General features: G+C 41.9%; 1 protein-coding gene across 4 annotated transcripts in view; it reads left to right on the plus strand.

Moving 5' to 3' along the window:
• The window catches only part of ARHGEF28 (Rho guanine nucleotide exchange factor 28), a 585749-nt gene that overhangs the window by 299325 nt on the left and 268416 nt on the right, over positions 1-18008 (plus strand). For all 4 annotated transcript variants that reach the window (XM_029574889.1, XM_029574896.1, XM_029574905.1 and 1 more), the window contains one exon: positions 2475-2544. In XM_029574889.1, the coding sequence (XP_029430749.1) occupies positions 2475-2544 (70 nt within the window). The remainder of the gene's footprint in view (positions 1-2474; positions 2545-18008) is intronic.

Here is an 18008-nt window from a genome sequence, read left to right on the forward strand (position 1 = left end):
GGAATTGGACTCGGACAACAACCAACAAAGGCCCTGACTTTGACGGTTTGGTAAACTAAATAAGAGGGTGACTTGTGTGGCGCAGCAGATGCTACCATAAGCTTGCTGAGCAGACTGGATGGACTGTTTGGCCCTTTTCTGCCAACATTTACTATGTTTCTATGAAAACTAGAAAGTTAAAAGTAACTTGTAATTACTTTATTTGTTCTAATTGCTGATTAGTTTTCTAATTGATAGGATTTCTGTTTTAAAGCAAACTCATTCTTTCTACCTAAAAGCACAGGAAGCTACAGTATGCTTAGAAATTTGGTGAAGAGCAGTAAGCGTGTATCATTTTCAGCCCAGTTCAACTTTGCTCTTTTCATCAGAGACAAAATAGAAACTAACCCAATATAAGTTAACCCAAGGTCACTGATGTCTGAAGCAGTGCAGGGGTAGATTCTTCAGCAGGGATTTGAAAATTCTGCAACTCAGTTTTTGAGATTCTGTAGTGATTCTCCTGCATATTTGCATAAATTAGCATATACATGGGGGTCCTTCATTCTCTGTTTTATTTTATTTTTCATCGGAATCTCAGTGTTTATTGTAATAACAAAAAGTGTGAAACAAATTGATATAAAAATTGTTCATTATTGTGATGGATAAATATTTGGATTTATTTTACTACATCTCTCCCTCTTGCTCCCTTTCTCTGTCCCAATCTCAGGTCCTGTCTCCCTTCCCCTCCAATCCTCCCCCCAATCTTAGGTCCTTTCTCTCTCCATCCTTCCTCTTGAACCTGGGCTCTTCCTCTCTTCCCTGTCCCCCAACACGCCTGGCTCTCACCCTGCTAGGACAAGAGGAGAGGCTGACCATTGCTTATTGTTTATCATTTACCACATCATTCTTCATAAGAAATTGCCATGCTGGGTCAGACCAAGGGTCCATCAAGCCCAGCATCCTGTTTCCAACAGAGGCCAATCCAGGTTACAGGTACCTGGCAAGTACCCAAAAACTAAGTATATCCCTTGCTACTGATGCTAGTAATAGTAGTGGCTATTTTTAAATCAACTTGATTAATAGCAGGTAATGGACTTCTCCAAGAACGTATCCAAACCTTTTTTGAACCCAGCTGCACTAACTTCACTAACCACATCCTCTGGCACAAATTTCAGAGCTTAATTGTGCGTTGAGTGAAAAAGAATTTTCTCCGATTAGTCTTAAACGTGCTACTTGCTAATTTCATGGAATGCCCCCTAGTCCTTCTATTATTCAAAAGAGTAACTAACCGATTCACATTTACCCATTCTAGACTTCTCATGATCTTAAAGACTTCTATCATATCCCCCCTCAGCTGTCTCTTCTCCAAGCTGAACAGCCCTAACCTCTTCAGCCTTTCCTCATAGGGGAGCTGTTCCATCCCGTTTATCATTTTGGTTGCCCTTCTCTGTACCTTCTCCATCGCAATGTACGAACAGCACAGTACACCTTGGTGAAGATTTACCATCATTTGGAGTGAGGAAAGTCTAACAAAGATGAAATTTTGTACTATGTTCTCTCACCCTAGCTTGATATGGTACCTAAGACTTTCCTCACTCCAAATGTTGTGCTGTTCGTACGTCTCAAGGTACCTGCGAAACTGGCCCCTAAATCCTAAACCACCTCTTAACACCTCACCTCGATCTATTAGGTGGCTCTCCTGTAGAGATTTAAATACTTAACTACTCTGAGGGTCTTTTAGATAGGCTCTCTCTCTCTCAGTGCAGGTTGCAAAACGGTAAGCTGTGTGGTAACTCCAAAATTTCCCTAAACATGCCCCTTTTTGTTACCGTGGGCATTATCACTGCATTATTAATACATTTTGATGAATCTAGGGGTTAATTTGATATACTATGCAATTAACAAAATCAGTGTGATTTACAATAAAAAAAAAACTTACATAAAATTTCTAATACCACATACGACAAATAATTATAAAAACTATAAAAGTTAAATATTTTTTATTAAGGGTGTATAGGCCCAAATCACACAATATTTAAAAATTGAAGAGAAAAACCAAGCTTTAACATTTATCCTCAATTAAAAAAAAAATCCACCTGAAACTCTACGCCCACGCATAACTTTCAAAATCTACCCCATAGAGTTATGTACCTCATTTTATGCAGATATTGCTTGGGCAATTTTCAAAAAGGCCTTTTCTGCTTTACCTGCCAAAGTTCTTTTGGCAAGCACCCTTACAATTATATAGCAGATTTTTAAAATCACAAATTTTTAAAAGCACAAATTCATCTTTGAAGGGGTAGTAAGATATCCAAGGACATGTTTTGTTCTTCTTCGCTTTACTTTTTGGCCGTTTGCTAATGCCTCTCCACACATTAAAGTTGTTTAACTGTAGTGTAATAGTACACAATCCTGTAAAGCTATAAGGAAAGCATCTGATATTTAAAATGGGTGAAGAAGACAAACTGCTAAAATACGACTTTGTCATTTTTCAGATTTTAAATTCTCAGCAAGTCCAACAAGAGAGACTGCAGATGTACTACAATTCAACAAGCACTGAAGAAGGTACTGTTTAAATTAATTTACTATAATTTAGGGGTTGAATTGGCACAAGCTTGAAACTTGTGAGTATTAGCATCAATTGTCAAGGCCTCAGGCCTGTCTACTATCCATTCATGCATCTTTCAAAAACATTCATAATTCAATTATCTTTAAAAAAAAAAAAAAAAAAAAAGAAAAAAAAAAGTGAAAGTACATCTTTATATTCATTCACCTCATAAGAAAGGACTGGGCATTCTGGCTACAGACACTTATGGAATCTCCTTAGGTAAAATGAATATTGATGGGGAAAGATGTGTGACCTCCCTGTGGATATCTGTACAGTTTCCGCCTAAGGAGAAGGGTCTCATATAGAATAAAAAAATACATTCTCCAAACCTAAATAGGAAATAGTGATTGTGAATTTGTTTACCTGAAGAGAAGAGACCAAGCAAGGTCTTAGAGGACCCCCTTGCTCCAAACACAGCTTGGTACCATACCATGATTTTTTGCACCGGGGTGCTCTGGATACAAGTTCGCCCCTGACTGGATTTAGGGAGTATGTGCAAAACCTTTTGTTCGGCAGCATAAAACTTAGTCGGTCAGCATGTTCAATAATACAACAAAATGCATAAAATAGAAAGTACATAAACCTAACGCAATATCGAAAGCATGCATCATTTCAGAAAAGTGGTAAATGTGTGGGAGCAGTTCAACTGAATATCAGATGAAAACATCTAACGTAGATGTTAAAACTCTGGGCTGTTCTTGGCACTCAGTGTGTTGATTCCCTCCGTGGAAAAACTTTTAGCTTTATTTTATGTGCTGTTAAAAGTGGAACTGATTGGGGGCCTATTTGCAGTAGACCACATAGGCTACTTGTCCTGCAGCCTGTTAAGACTGAGAGACAGTGGCTTGTGGAAAAACAGTTTGCAGTCTCAGGGGCCAATGCATTACACCATGTATTAATGTGTGCTAAAATTCAGCAAATAGTTTCTTAATGCACATGCCAAAAAATGTTTAACGTCTGATGCAGTAAGAAATTGGTGTGCTAATTTATTGGGAATTTAAAAAGTGTTCAAACCTAAAAACATGCCCACAAACCAAAGTTAAAACATGCACTTAAGCCTTTTCCATAGGCTGAGTTGGGTGGGATGGCAGGCATGTCTATCAGATCCATGATTTATGCACACAAAACTTGTTTTTTTTTATTTGTTTTGTTCTGATAAATCAAGAGGCAGGAGAGGGAAGAGGGAGCCCACGGGAGGGGCTGCCTGACACTCGGATAGTCAAAGGGAACAGGAACTCGTAGCTCTGTAGCAACATCTGGTGTGGGGGACCTGGCAGAGAGGGAAGAACAGAGCTTGTTAGCAGGATGGGAAGAAGCAATCCAAAATCAAAAGACTGGGAGAAGAATGTTGGAGGGTCCTGAAGAAAAACAGCAGGTGACAGCTGGATGACAGATAAAAAAAAAAAGAAGGTAAAAAAGGAAGGCAGAAAGAAGACAGGGAAAAGAAGCAGGATGCTCGGCAACCACACTGCAGCCTGAATCCATAGCCGAATACTAGTGCTGGAAACTTTACTCCACTGTTGACCAGGCGTAACATTTCCAGTGTAAAAAGAACATAGGTTAAGCCAGCACACCTTGGGGGGAGGGAAGGTAATAGCAGCTAATGCCATTATTAACATGAGATTTGCATGAGTGCATGCGAACCTATAGGCACATTTGTTGTGTGTTCATTCTTTGTGTGCAGAACTCCTTGCTACATCGGGATGTTTGCAAACAAAAAATATGTGTACGACTACGGATAAAGCTGTGCACTGTGCCAAGAGCACCTTACTATATCAGACTCTTAAGTGGATACTGGAAAAACAAATGCAGAGCTACCGAGGATGATTTTTTTCCTCTCAGACTCAAACTGTGAAAATGCAGTGTCTGTAACTCACTGCTTTCTACCTGTAACCTCCATTTGTAGGACTGTTCACTTAAGTTTGTCAGTAGTCCGGTGCAAACTCTCTCTTTCGATGTCCTTACACTGTCTTCAGCCAGGCAGGGCAAGGGAGCGGTTCTTTTTCTCAACTCTGCTCTGTATGCTGCACTAGCAGATAGGATATTCTTCTAGTTACAGCTTTACCTTTTTCTAGCAAACTTGATTATAGCTCCTGTCTCTATCTCTCTCTCTAGTCAGTGCAGCTACCGGTGTGAAGCATCTGCAAATAAACTCCTGGAGCTGGCACAGGTCTTGCCTCTGCCCCACTGGAGTAGATCCTCCTCTCCTGTTGTCCCTCCAGAACCTCAAGGGCGCAAAAAACCTTTCTTCTCCCCGCAGTGCAGGAGCAACTCTTGCTTTAGGCCAAAAATCCTCTATGGATCCACTCCATCAAAAAATCCTCTTATTGGTCCTAGAATGTAAGACATGCTCTAATTTGGAAGAACTTATGTCTGTAGCTTCTGGAGGGCAGATCTTTTTTTTTTTTTCCTCTGCATTACATCATAACAAGTCTCAGATTAACCTTGCAGTGTTTGAAGTTCAGTGACCTGAACGAAAGTCAATACTAAAGCAGTTATGTGAAACCTGTAGACCTACATATACAGGCAAATAGGGCTAGAAATTCAGAGCCTGGGACACACATCTTTGCAGAGGCATGTGATTGTCTAGGGAGGTAGAGGGAGGACAGATAGCTATGGGAGAAAAAAAAGTAAAGATGTTTACTTACAGGCTGATACAGTAAAAGTCATGGGAGAGCGGGCGAGTGCCCACTCTCCCGGCACGTGCACAGGCCACTCTCCTGTGCGCGCAATTCAGTATTCAAATGAGGGCCCGTGGTAAAAAGAGGCGCTAGGGACACTAGCGCATCCCTAGTGCCACTAGCGCGTCCCTAGTGCCTCTTTTTTTGACAGGAGTGGCAGCTGTCAGCGAGTTTGACAGCCGATGCTCAATTTTGCCGGCGTCGGTTCTCAAACCCACTGACAGCCACGGGTTTGGAAACTGGACGCCAGCAAAATTGAGCGTCCGGTTTTCAACCCGTGGGCTGATTTTACTTTTTTTTTTTTTTTACTTTTTAATTATTTTTTACTTTTGGGATCTCTGACAATATCGCCATGATATTAAGTCGGAGAGTGCACAGAAAAGCAGTTTTTACTGCTTTTCTGTGCACTTTTCCGGTACCTTTGGGTAGGCGCTAATTTCTGAAAGTAAAATGTGCGGCTTGGCTGCACATTTTACTTACTGAATCGCGCAGGAATAACTAATAGCGCCATCAACATGCATTTGCATGTTGCAGGCGCTATTAGTTTCGGGGGTTGGCCGCGTGTTTGATGCGCTATACTGAATAAGGGGTAAAGCTAGCGCGGATTAACAGTGCGCTCCACCGGAGCGCATTGTACTGTATCGGCCTGTTAGTGAGTAATGCTAAAATCATAAAAATAGACTTTGCCACAGATCCTAACGCAGTCTTCATCCTGCAAAATAAAGAGAAGCAGCAGGACCACGTGGTGAGTGATAATGCTCCCACCCCCAACCCAGCCGTCTAGCCCAGCACTGTTTTCAGGCGTTTAAATTACAGACGCTTCCCTGGGCATCCCTCTTTCTGCCGCGATCCTCTCTCAGTCTCTCTCCTCCTCCACTGCAGGGGCTTGTGCGGTCGGTGGGCACAGCCCAGTCGGGGCAAGAGCCCGCTCACCCCTCCCTTCTGAGAGCCAGCAGTGAACAGTGAACCGGGAAATTAAGAGAAAAAAAGGGAGAAGAGGGCTCAGAAACCTGCAAAATAAAGAGAAGCAGCAGGACCACGAGGTGAGTGATACTGCTCCCACCCCCAACCCAGCCGTCTAGCCCAGCACTGTTTTCAGGCGTTTAAATTGCAGACGCTCCCTGGGGCGTCGCGCACCTGAAGGAGCGCAACCTAAGGGGCCTGCCCCTTAGTGCGCTCCTTTGTGAGCCTTTGTGAGGATTCAGACGAAAGGCCCTCCTTTCGCTACACTACCCCACCACAGCAGTGCTACACGCCCCTTCGTGCAGCCCCAAGTGGAGACTCGGCCTCTAGTACGACTCAACATTTGCTTTGCCTCCATTATTGCTTATTCTGCCCTCTTCTACCACATCCTGGTGGTTCAAGCATTCTGAGAAGCCTCAGAGCTCCACCAGCTATCATAGCCACAGGCTCCTCCCTTTCCAGCCCCACTCGATCTACCAGCACTGCCCGTAGTTCCAGTAGTCACCATGCGTTCCTTCAACATTCCTATCTTCTACAACCGTCTGAGGAGACTCCCTAAGCCCTACCCACATTCACGCAACCGACAACAGAGGATCATCCCCATCTCTATAACGCCTTGCACACAACTACTAGGCCTGGCACTTTTCTCACTGACTTTATTCAATGCTCAGTCCATCTCTAAAAAATCACACATCCTCAACGACCTCCTAAAGATACTAAACCAGACATCTGTGCTATCACAGAAACCTGGTTAAAAACTACAGATACAGTACTTCTAAATCAGCTACCTACCCAGGTTTATGACCTACTCTCTATTCCCAGGATCAAAAAAAGAGGAGGAGGGCTGCTCCTAGCCGCCAAAAAAGGATTAGGCCTGACCCTACAAGCCACAATTAAAACAGCTAACCTCGAATTTGCCCTCTTCAAATCAAAATACCTTCTAATCGGATTGATTTACGCTCCTCCAGGAATTCTCAAGGCAGACCCATCCCCCATCATTGAACTAGCCGCCAAACATCTTAATGCAGGAAAACCAGCGATCCTCATGGGAGACTTCAACCTGCACGTGGACGTCCTACCTCGCTCCACCAACTGTGAAACCCTATTCTCCTCCCTCGGCCACATGGGGTTCAGGCAAATTGTCAACGAACCCACCCACAAGGCAGGTCACACGTTAGACCTCATTTTCGTAAATGAAGGAATATCGTCCGTTAACAATCCATCATGCCTACAGGTCCCTTGGACGGACCACCGAATCATCTCCACGGCTCTAGAGATCATGAAACACCCTCCCCAAACTACACATGCAACCTCAGTCGCCATCAGAAAACCTTGTACTGGAGAAATTCTTAGCTCTCATTTATCCAAAGAACTAGCTCAACTAAACCTCTCAGACGTCAACACTGCCACTACCTCATGGATCAACATCACCAGTAGGGTGGCTGATCAAGTATGCCCCATGACCACGAAATTGCTCCATCCTGAAAAGGACAACAGGAAACCCTGGTTCACGCCGGAGTTGAAGTCGCTCAAACAAGAGCTCAGATGTAAGGAACACAGGTGGCGAAAAAACCCGTCCACTATTACCCTCTTGGCTTATAAATCTTGCCTAAACTCTTACAGAAACATCATCAATATAACCAAGAAAGAATTCTTCTCAAAAAAGATCCACCACTTTATCTTCGACTCTAGAGCTCTGTTTTCCTATGTGTCAGCCCTCACTAAACCAACTACCCCTCTTATACCAGACGCACAAGCATCCAACAAAGCCAACGAACTGACGGTCTACTTTGAGAAAAAAATAGACACCCTCCTCGCTCCTCTCAAGGGGCCCTCTCCTCAACCGAACTACCCTCCCACCACCAGCACACAACACTCTCACCCAACCCACATGCAATACAAAGCAACTACAGCTTCGATGGCTTCCCTTGAGCAGACGTCCGCCTTAGAAATTGAAAACATCCTTAGGAAGATGAAGCCCTCGCCCCACCCTCTTGACCACATCCCATCCAATCTACTGTTCTCCATTCCTAACATCATCGCCAAACCGATAGCAGACATCATAAACTGCTCGCTCTCCCAAGGTCAAGTCCCTGACCAACTCAAGCTTGCTATTCTCAAGCCTCTCCTTAAAAAACCTAACCTTCCACCCACTGACCCAGCTAACTTCAGACCAATTGCCAACTTCCCAATGATTGCAAAAATCATGGAGAAGGTAGTAAACAGACTACTATCCGAATTCCTAGAAGAGAATGACATTCTAACCTCCAATCAATTCGGATTTCGAAAGTCATTGAACACTGAATCTCTACTAGCCTCGCTTTCTGATAACATCCTCATCAACCTGGAAAATGGTCAACCTTTCCTTCTCGTCTTACTGGACCTCTCCTCAGCGTTCGACACTGTGAACCATTCCTGCCTCATTCAGCGTCTAGCAGATATTGGTATAACAGGTTCAGCGATCAACTGGTTCAAATCTTTCCTTGAAAATAGGCAATACAAGGTTAGGATTAACAACAAAGAATCACTCCCTATCAGATCAAAGCTGGGGGTACCTCAAGGATCATCCCTTTCACCTACACTATTCAATATTTATCTCCTTCCACTCTGCCATCTACTATCTAACCTCAAGCTAACACACTTCCTATACGCGGATGACATTCAGATCCTCATCCCGATAATGGAATCCCTCCACAAAACGTGGTCTTACTGGAACAGCTGCCTTTCGGCAATCAAAAACATGCTAACAAGCCTCAACCTCGTGCTAAATACTAGCAAAACTGAAATCCTCATAATAGCTCCAGTCAAGTGCTCTCTATTCAACCCAACTAGTTCCACCCAACTCTCCTTCACATCAATCGACCACACGCCACAAGTAAGAGATCTTGGTGTACTTCTGGACAACCAACTCAACTTCACCAAGTTCATAAACAATACTACCAAAGACTGCTTCTTCAAATTGCAAGTCTTAAAAAAATTAAAACCTCTTCTACACTTCCGAGACTTCCGCTTGGTACTACAATCTATCATCCTCCCTAAACTGGACTATTGCAACTCACTCCTCCTGGGCCTGCCAGCCAACACCATCAAACCACTTCAGATGGTCCAGAACGTGACGGCCAGAATTCTCACTAACACCAAAAAATGGGATCACATCACCCCTATCCTCCAAAATCTTCACTGGCTGCCTATAAAATTTAGGATACAATTTAAATCCCTCATGATGATTCACAAGGCTCTTCACAACATCTCCCCTCTCAACCTATCCTTCCAACTACAGCAACACATCTCCAATAGACCAATCAGAAGTGCATACCAGTTTCAATAGCCTCGACATTTTTCTTTGTTGTTAATAAAAATAGTAAAGAATGAATTGAAAAAAGTTCAGGAAGAAATGGGGAAATCAAGGGAATTACAAACCATGATGATTAAAGAGAATTTGATATTACAGCTTAAAATAGAAAAATTAGAGAATGCAGCTAGGTTGAAGAATATACGATGTATAAATTTTCCCAAATTAACTAATTTGACTCCTTTGTTTTTATGGAGAAAATATTTGATGGAAAATTTGGGTATTCCAGAAGCAGCTTTACCTATAATGTCTAAGTTGTTTTATTTACCCCCAATGAAAAAATCAACTATTATCAGAGATATTGGTAATTTAAAAATAGAAGAATTAGTACAAAATTTGCCTTCTCAAAATAAAGAATTAGATGTTTCAAATTTATTGGAACAAACAGATATAGAAACTGTAGAACCGGCAACATTGATAACTACTTTCATGCTAGAATCTGATAAAGATTGGATTTTTAAGAAATTCTTTTTAAATAGAACTAAAGAGTTCATGGGGTGTAAGGTGCAATTATTTCCAGACTTGGCACCAATAACACAGAAGCGCAGAAAACATTTTCTTGCATTAAAATCTCAAATATTACAACTGGGAATGTTGTTCATCTTGAAATATCCCTGCAAATGTTTAATAAAATGTGAAGGTAACACCTATGTATTTTTACAACCTGAACAGTTAATGCAATTTATTCAAAATAGAATGAAGTTAACCACAAGCTCTACCCCAAAACCCATATATCACAGTCCTATGAGATATGAAGTGATCTCTCTTAGATAAATTAGGTGTAATCCCAGATAGTTTAAATCAAGTTTCTGAAAGGTGATAATTGTTGGGTAAAGTGTACCTTGGATTCATTTGTGGGCTAAGCACAGGACATTTGAAACCTAATGCATTTGAATGTAAGAATATATGTAATAAGTTATTGGTTGAATGAATTTGTATAAAAAGGGGAAGATATATTCTGTTTTAAATTGGGATTGGGTTTCTAAATGTGTACTTGTGATAATTTAAGATAATCATGCTTGAATTGAATTGTAAAACGAACAAACATAAAATTAAAAAAAAAAAAAAAAAAAAGAAGTGCATACCAGAACATGCTTCACACCCAACCAACAAAAACCTCATTGAGGAAACGAGCTCTGTCCACTGCAGGTCCCCATCTTTGGAACCTGCTCCCACCGGACCTCCGCCAAGAACCATGCCTTCCGACATTCAAAAAGAAGCTAAAGACTTGGCTATTCACTCAAGCTTTCCCTGAGAGCTAAAATCTGGTGAAGCGACAGACGATATACCTACCTCTGTACATATGTTCCTGATTTATGGTTCCCAGTTACATTTCATTGAGTTTATGAAAGTTTTCTTTAATAGTTTTCCTGTATACTTGTGTTAATGTATTCTGCCTTGAGGCGACTGTTTTAATGTATTTCCGCCCTGGAGGCAACTGTTCAGTTCCTTGTAAACCGGTGCGATATGTATTCTTTACAGGAACATTGGTATATAAAAATAAAAAATAAATAAATAAATATATAAATGATCAAGCTGGTCTAATTCCATTTAGGCTATTAGACTGTATAAGTTAGTTTAAAGAATATTTCCTGACATGGCCGATTGATGATATAAATTGCTTGGTGGACCTCATTTCATTGAATCCGTACAGATACAAAATATATCTAACTGTCATTACAGAGAGAGGTATGTGCACACGTGTCCGCGACCCCTTAGATTACTCACTTAATAAATGTGTGACCCCCTTCACAATGACATATTTTGAAGTAAGGAGCATTTGTAAGAGCACCTCTTGTTTCAACAGAAGCTTTCCAGTTCCATACCGCTTCTAAGTATCCAAATGTTGAGGACAGTATGAATGAGAGTTTACTAAGAAATAGAAGAAAGCTGTCTTTTCCATGGAAGGAAGGAATTCTATTCTAGGAGCAGTAGAGTTCCGACTTTGGGGTAGTCCAGATGGGATCTGGGACCCACACAGTAATCTATCTTGATTCTTAAGGGAGAAGGAGAATTATATGAACTGACTTGTCTAGTCACTATAACAAAGTGCCAGCAAAAAGGCTAGGAAAAAATGTATCATTTTATTTTTAGATGCTTTTAATTAGTCTTTTGAGTTTTAATCATGTGTACTTGTATTGTCATTAGGTTTGTTTTAAATGTTTTTACACTGCATTTTATGTTTTTCTGAGTAATCCACTTGGAATGACTTTTTTTCAGACAGGTGGCATATAAGTATTGTAAATAAATAATAAGAAAATACATAAGGCTGTTCGCATTGGAGAGAAAAGGAGTCTGTGCCAATGCTGTACTTAAAAGAAAGGAAGAGGAGAGGCTTCTGTTCTGCAGAGGAGCAATGCAGCTACACAGAATTTACCACCAGGGATTTCCTACAAAGTGTAGGGACTCCCAAAGCTTAGCCAGTAGAAGAATCTGCCACAATAAATTGGGGGAATCCTGTCTCTCTTCATCGTTATAACAGCTAGAGTTGATAAGTATCTGGTAGCTGGCCATAGGTTACGATATACTTACGTATGTCTGAGTCTGCCAAAACTGGATTATATTCAGGACCATTACTGGAGCAGTTCTTAGGTAAGCAAGGAGGAAGCAAAATAATTCCTTCCCAAAAAATGAAAAAAACATTTATATTGCTAAAAACACACTGGATCTTCTCTCCCAGGTCTGTGCAACCTCTTCCTTACTGGGGCAAAATGGTGTACAGATCCCCATCGGCAATTCTGTAGAGGGAATTGCTGCCTCCCAGAAGGCACAGGGTTAAAACAGCAAAAAATCTTATTTCTCTGAGCAAAATGCAAAAAACAAACTCCCTAGGTCCCTCTTCCCTTCAGTCTTTCTCCCTCTCTATACTAGACTGGGGGGCCTAACTTGCAGGCCGATTCAGTAAAGTCCGCGGGAGAGCGGATGAACGCCCGTTCTCCCGGCGCGCGCACCGGCCACTTGCCGGTGCGCGCGATTCAGTATGCAAATTAGGTGGTGCGGTAGAAACGGGCAAAAGGAGGCGCCAGGGACACTAGCGCGTCCATGGCGCCACCTTTTAGCCCGGAGTGGCGGCTGTAAGCGGGTTTGACAGCCGACGCTCAATTTTGCCAGCGTCGGTTCTCGAGCCCGCTGACAGCCACGGGGTCGGAAACCGGACGCCAGCAAAATTGAGCATCCGGTTTTTGGCCCGACAGCCGCTGGCCCATTTTAAATTTTTTTTTTTTTTAACTTTTTTTTACACTTCGGGACCTCCGACTTAATATCGCCATGATATTAAGATGGAGGGTGCACAGAAAAGCAGTTTTTACTGCTTTTCTGTGCACTTTCCCGGTGCCGGCAGAAACTAGCACCTACCTTTGGGTAGGCGCTAATTTCTTAAAGTAAAATGTGTGGCTTGGCTGCACATTTTACTTACTGTATCGCGCGGGCATACCTAATAGGGCCATCAACATGCATTTGCATGCTGAGGGCGCTATTAGGTGCCGCAGGTTGGACGTGCGTTTTCCTCCCCTTACTGAATAAGGGGTAAGGGAAAACGTGCGTCCAAGGGCAGGTTAACAGTGCGCTCCATCGGCCTGTTGGAGAGCACACTGGACATGCCTCTTTCCTTCAGGAAAGCAAAACTACACTGCCTAACACTCCTCACTCCTAATCCCCCCTCATGGATATAAGGCTACTCATTCTAGCAAGCCTCCGGGAGAGGTGCTATTTGGAATGGTAGGGCCCTCTAGATGACTAACCGTGGGTTGGGAGCTGGGGCCATCTAGTGGAGACTTCATAGTCTCTACATACTTAATTACCATTCATGAGGTGTTTGCTAGGGGATGTTTTCCATTTTTTCAGTACATATGAATATCTGGAAGCACTTGTTCTGATGTGGTTAGGAATTATAGTGTTTCCTTTGGTTATATCCAAATATTATTATATTTTCACTTATTCCACCTTGTGCAAAGGTAAATTTAGAGATGAAGAAAACTGGGGCAAACGATAAGATTCACAGGATCAGGCACAAAAGAGATTGGGGCTAAGTCACACACAATCACAATCCAATCTCTTCAAGCCCCATTCAGCAACCTCACATGCTCTTGATAAGGTATGTCTAAAAAAAACCCCTCGTTATAGGCAAAAACTGAATGGGTGAGGGGTCTGAATAAACTGGGAGGGGGGGGGGGAATGTAGGCTGAAGAACCGGAGGGCTCTTGATGACCCAAAGATAGACTGGGCAAACTGGTGGCATTCTTGGTCAAACTGGTTATTTCCTTCCAACGTGCTTGTTTTAAAATGTGCTTAAGCGTGTGAAAGCCAACAAGTCCTAAGGAAAGAAACATGAATAACTTTTCCTTGTGTAAATGCTTAAACATTAGGAGCACACATATGCACGCTAGGCATATTTTAAATATATTAAATATTGTTTAATACGTTTATAAATAATCTGGAAAGAGGTACAACGAGTGAGGTGATCAAATTTGCAGATGACACAAAATTATTCAGAGTAGTTAAATCACAAGTGGATTGTGATAAATTGCAGGAGGACCTTGTGAGACTGAAAGATTGAGCATCCATATGGCAGATGAAATGTGGCACGTGCAAGGTGATACATATAGGGAAAAATAATCCATGCTGTAGCTACACAATGTTAGGTTTCATTTTAGAAGTTACCACCCCGGAAAAAGATCTAGGCGTCATAGTTGATATAACATTAAAATTGTCAGCTCAGTGTGCTATGGCGGTCAATAAAGCAAACAATGTTAGAAATTATTAGGAAGGGAATGGCAAAAAATGGAGGATGTCATAATAACTCAATGGTTAGACGATACCTTGAATACTGTGTGGTTTCTGGTTGCTGCATCTCAAAAAAGATATAGTTACACTGGAGAAAGTGCAGAGAAGGACGATCAAAATGATAAAGGGCATGGAATGGCTCCCCTATGAGGAAAGGCTAAAGAGATTAGGGCTGTTCCGCTTGGAGAAGAGACGGCTGAGGGGGGATATGATAGAGGCCTACAAAATCATGAAAGGACTTGAGTGGGTAAATGTGTTATTTATTCTTTCAGATACTACAAGGACTAGGGGGCACTCCATGAAGTTAGCAAGTAGCACATTTAAAATAAATCGGAGAAGATTCTTTTTCGCTCAACTCATAATTAAGCTCTGGAATTCATTGCCACAGAATGTGGTTAAGGAGGCTAGTATAGCTGGGTTTAAAAATGGTTTGGATAAGTTACTGGAGAAGTCCATATACTGCTATTAATCAATAGGGAATAGCCACTGCTTGTTGCCAGCATTAATAGCATAGTATTTATTTAATGTTTGGGTACATGCCAGGTACTTGTGTCTTGGAGTAGTACCATTGAAGACAGGATTCTAGGTTTGATGGACCCTTGGTCTGATCCAGTATGGCATGTCTTATGTTCTTATGTTCTTAAATGGTATATGTGCACTTGCGCAGACGATGTAAAATTCCAGTGTATATGGGCACACGTGTGCTTGTTTTAAAGGTACTGTCCCTCTCTTTATTATATGGGTCCCTGGACTAAACGAGAAAATCATCTGATAATGCCTTCAGTTCATCTCTGTTCCAGGGAGCCTTCATGATAGATCTGAATTGATCTGTCAACTGGAGGAATGTAGATTGTTCCACTTTACAAATGTTAACAGAGTGTTAAAATCAGCCCCTGTAGGTATTTTGCCTTTTGCAAGTATGCAGAATGTGGCTTCAGATGCTCTGAGTGCCTTCATTAGGACAGAGGTCTCACCAGGGTAGCGTCAGAGTGGAAATAAGGAGCACCACTCTCCATTGGGTGGGTTAACACAATGGTATAAAAATCTCTTCTCCCACTTGAATATGAGAGGTCAACAAAGGTGGATTGTTGTGATGATTTCAAGGCCTGGAGTCCTGGTACACTTAGAGCCCTCTCCCACCGAGGGACTTCATAGGACCTGGTTCCCACTGAGAGGGTTCTAAGAGGTTTAAGAGGAGGAGAAGAATTCCAGGAGGGGGTGAAGGTTCTGGTAATTCCTAGAAAGAGAGAGAAGAAGTTCTAGCAGAATATGGTAAACCTTTATATTGGGAGGAACCAAAGGGAAAGGGCATCCTGCCTGGAGAAGTCACCAGAGTCAGACTAATTTATTCATCATCAGTCTGAAACTCCCAAGTTGAGAGAAAGAGGAAAGGAGTCTGGAAAAAAGGATTTCAGCTACCAAACAGGTACTGGGAAGGCCCAGGGAGGAAGAGGATACCTGGGCCTGTTTCATGGAGAATCAAAGGGACTGTCTGCTGTAGATTTTGTTGCAGTATTGGTGCACTATCTTATGTGCAGTGGGTTTTGTTTTTTTTTAACTTGTGTTTTTGCCACTAGTAGTGTTGAGTAAAGATTTTATTTTGAGCAGTTTGGAGCATGAAGAGTGAGTTCTTTTGTGATGACTGACTGGAGTGCAGAAGAACCCCTGTGAGTAGAACAAACCCTAAGGACCTTCAAAACTTATTTTTCCCTCTGTCTGGGAACCCCAGCATGGTCATTGGGCCTCACATAGTCCATGGCTTTCCCCATGTGTCCCTGTGCCCAGTACCAGAACGGGATGGGAGATATACAAAATAAAATGGAAACACTTAAACAACAATGTCAATTTCTATACCATTCTTTTCCAAGGACTCGGAGCAGTTTACAGCACAGTACAAAATACAATAACAGCATAAAAATACAAAATTATTTCAGCAGAAAATAAGCAATTGCATTTGCAGAAATATCCCATATTTCTCCCAGTTATAAAATAACCCAACCACAGCTTCATAATAACAAACCCTTCCCAGCTGCCCTCTCTCACCAAGGAACTGAAACTACTAACTCATAGATTCTTAAAATTTAACACATCTCTTGTTACAAACCTAGCCTATCTAATAAACCATTAACCCAGATTGCCCAATAAATGCATAGGCTCAAAAAGATCCAAAAAGCTCCTAATTGGGCCACCAATAGTGACCTACTAGGCCGGTACTGATGGCATTATCTGGAGGCAGAGAGAGTCGAGCTTCCATGGCTATATTGATAATCAGGGCATGTCTGCAGGGAGGGACAGCTCTCAACAATGCACTTGCAAGTGGATTACTGACACTGGTTCTGCCAGCCTTCATCGCTGCCTCTGTGTGGGGCACATTGTAGTGCTTGTGTGCCGTGCCTTCCTTCCTTTCCTTTCTAAGAAAATGGGGAACCACTTAAAGGGAGAGAGATGATTTTGGAGGGTCATTTCCCGCTCCCTGCATATATCAAGCCCAGTATTTGTGCTTTAGGACTGGAGAAGCATTCCAACCATAAGTCTTGGAAAATATGGTTCATAGTAATTTTCATGGGGGTCACACAAATTCTTACAAAATTCTTACAAAATTAAGGGAAAATTTCAGTGTTAAAAGCTCATCCAAATGTCATGTATACCTTAAGGATATAACTTCAAGAGGATTTCAGCAGAGGGCAGTATTTTACTGAAAGAAAAATTCTAGATTTGAATACTTGTCAAATGAATACATTTATGAATATTGATAAGGTAACCTGAAGTAAAATAAATTAATACTTATGAAATTAGAAGACAGATCCAGCAATTTATAAAGCATTTTGTGCTACAGTATTAGCACATGACATATTTTGTCTGAGAGCCTGGCACAAAGGTGGCTGTCAGCTAAGACCCAATTACAGCTATGGTTAAGGGCATTCCAAGAAGACCAACAAACTTCTGGTTGACATTTGTCCTAAACCAATATGAGTGGAATATATGAAGTGAAGTAGCCTAGTGGTTGAAGCAGCAGGCTGGGAAGCCAGGGTTCAAAGACTGCTGATGCTCCTTGTGACCCTGGGCAAGTCACTTTACCCTCCATGGCTTCAGGTACAAACTTAGAGGATAACTTTCAAACTCCACACAGCCCCATATATGGCCATGTGGAGATCTATTAAAATATTTTAAAACCTCTACATATCAGGTATGTGCAGATTATAAATATATATATTTGTTGACCCACACACAAATTACCTCTAGTATATTCAAAAAGCATATTTCAATGTGGGAGGGAGGTTCTGTAAGCCAAATTTAGGATTTTAGGTAGAAAGCTGAAATCCAGAACCTCCAAGGTGGCATGCTCTGAAATGCTCCCTGTACTATGTGCAGGTCCCTAGAGGTAGGCAGAGCTCCGGAGTCTCAATACATGGATGAGGTGATGGTGCAGGGAAGAAGGTTTCTGTTTTGCAAGGAAGTCAACAAACTTTTGGGATAAGGGGGAGACTTCTCTGAAAGGACAGGCTCCACTTTAATCAAAATTAAACCAGGCTGCTGGTGCTAACTTTCAAAAAGGAGATACAGCAGCTTTTAAACTAGAATAAGGGGGAAAGCTGACAGTCACTCAGCAGTGCATGGTTCGGAGGAAGATATCTTTGAAGGA

This window comes from Rhinatrema bivittatum, chromosome 1 (genome assembly GCF_901001135.1).
Source record: "Rhinatrema bivittatum chromosome 1, aRhiBiv1.1, whole genome shotgun sequence".
Classification (NCBI taxonomy): Eukaryota; Metazoa; Chordata; class Amphibia; order Gymnophiona; family Rhinatrematidae; genus Rhinatrema; species Rhinatrema bivittatum.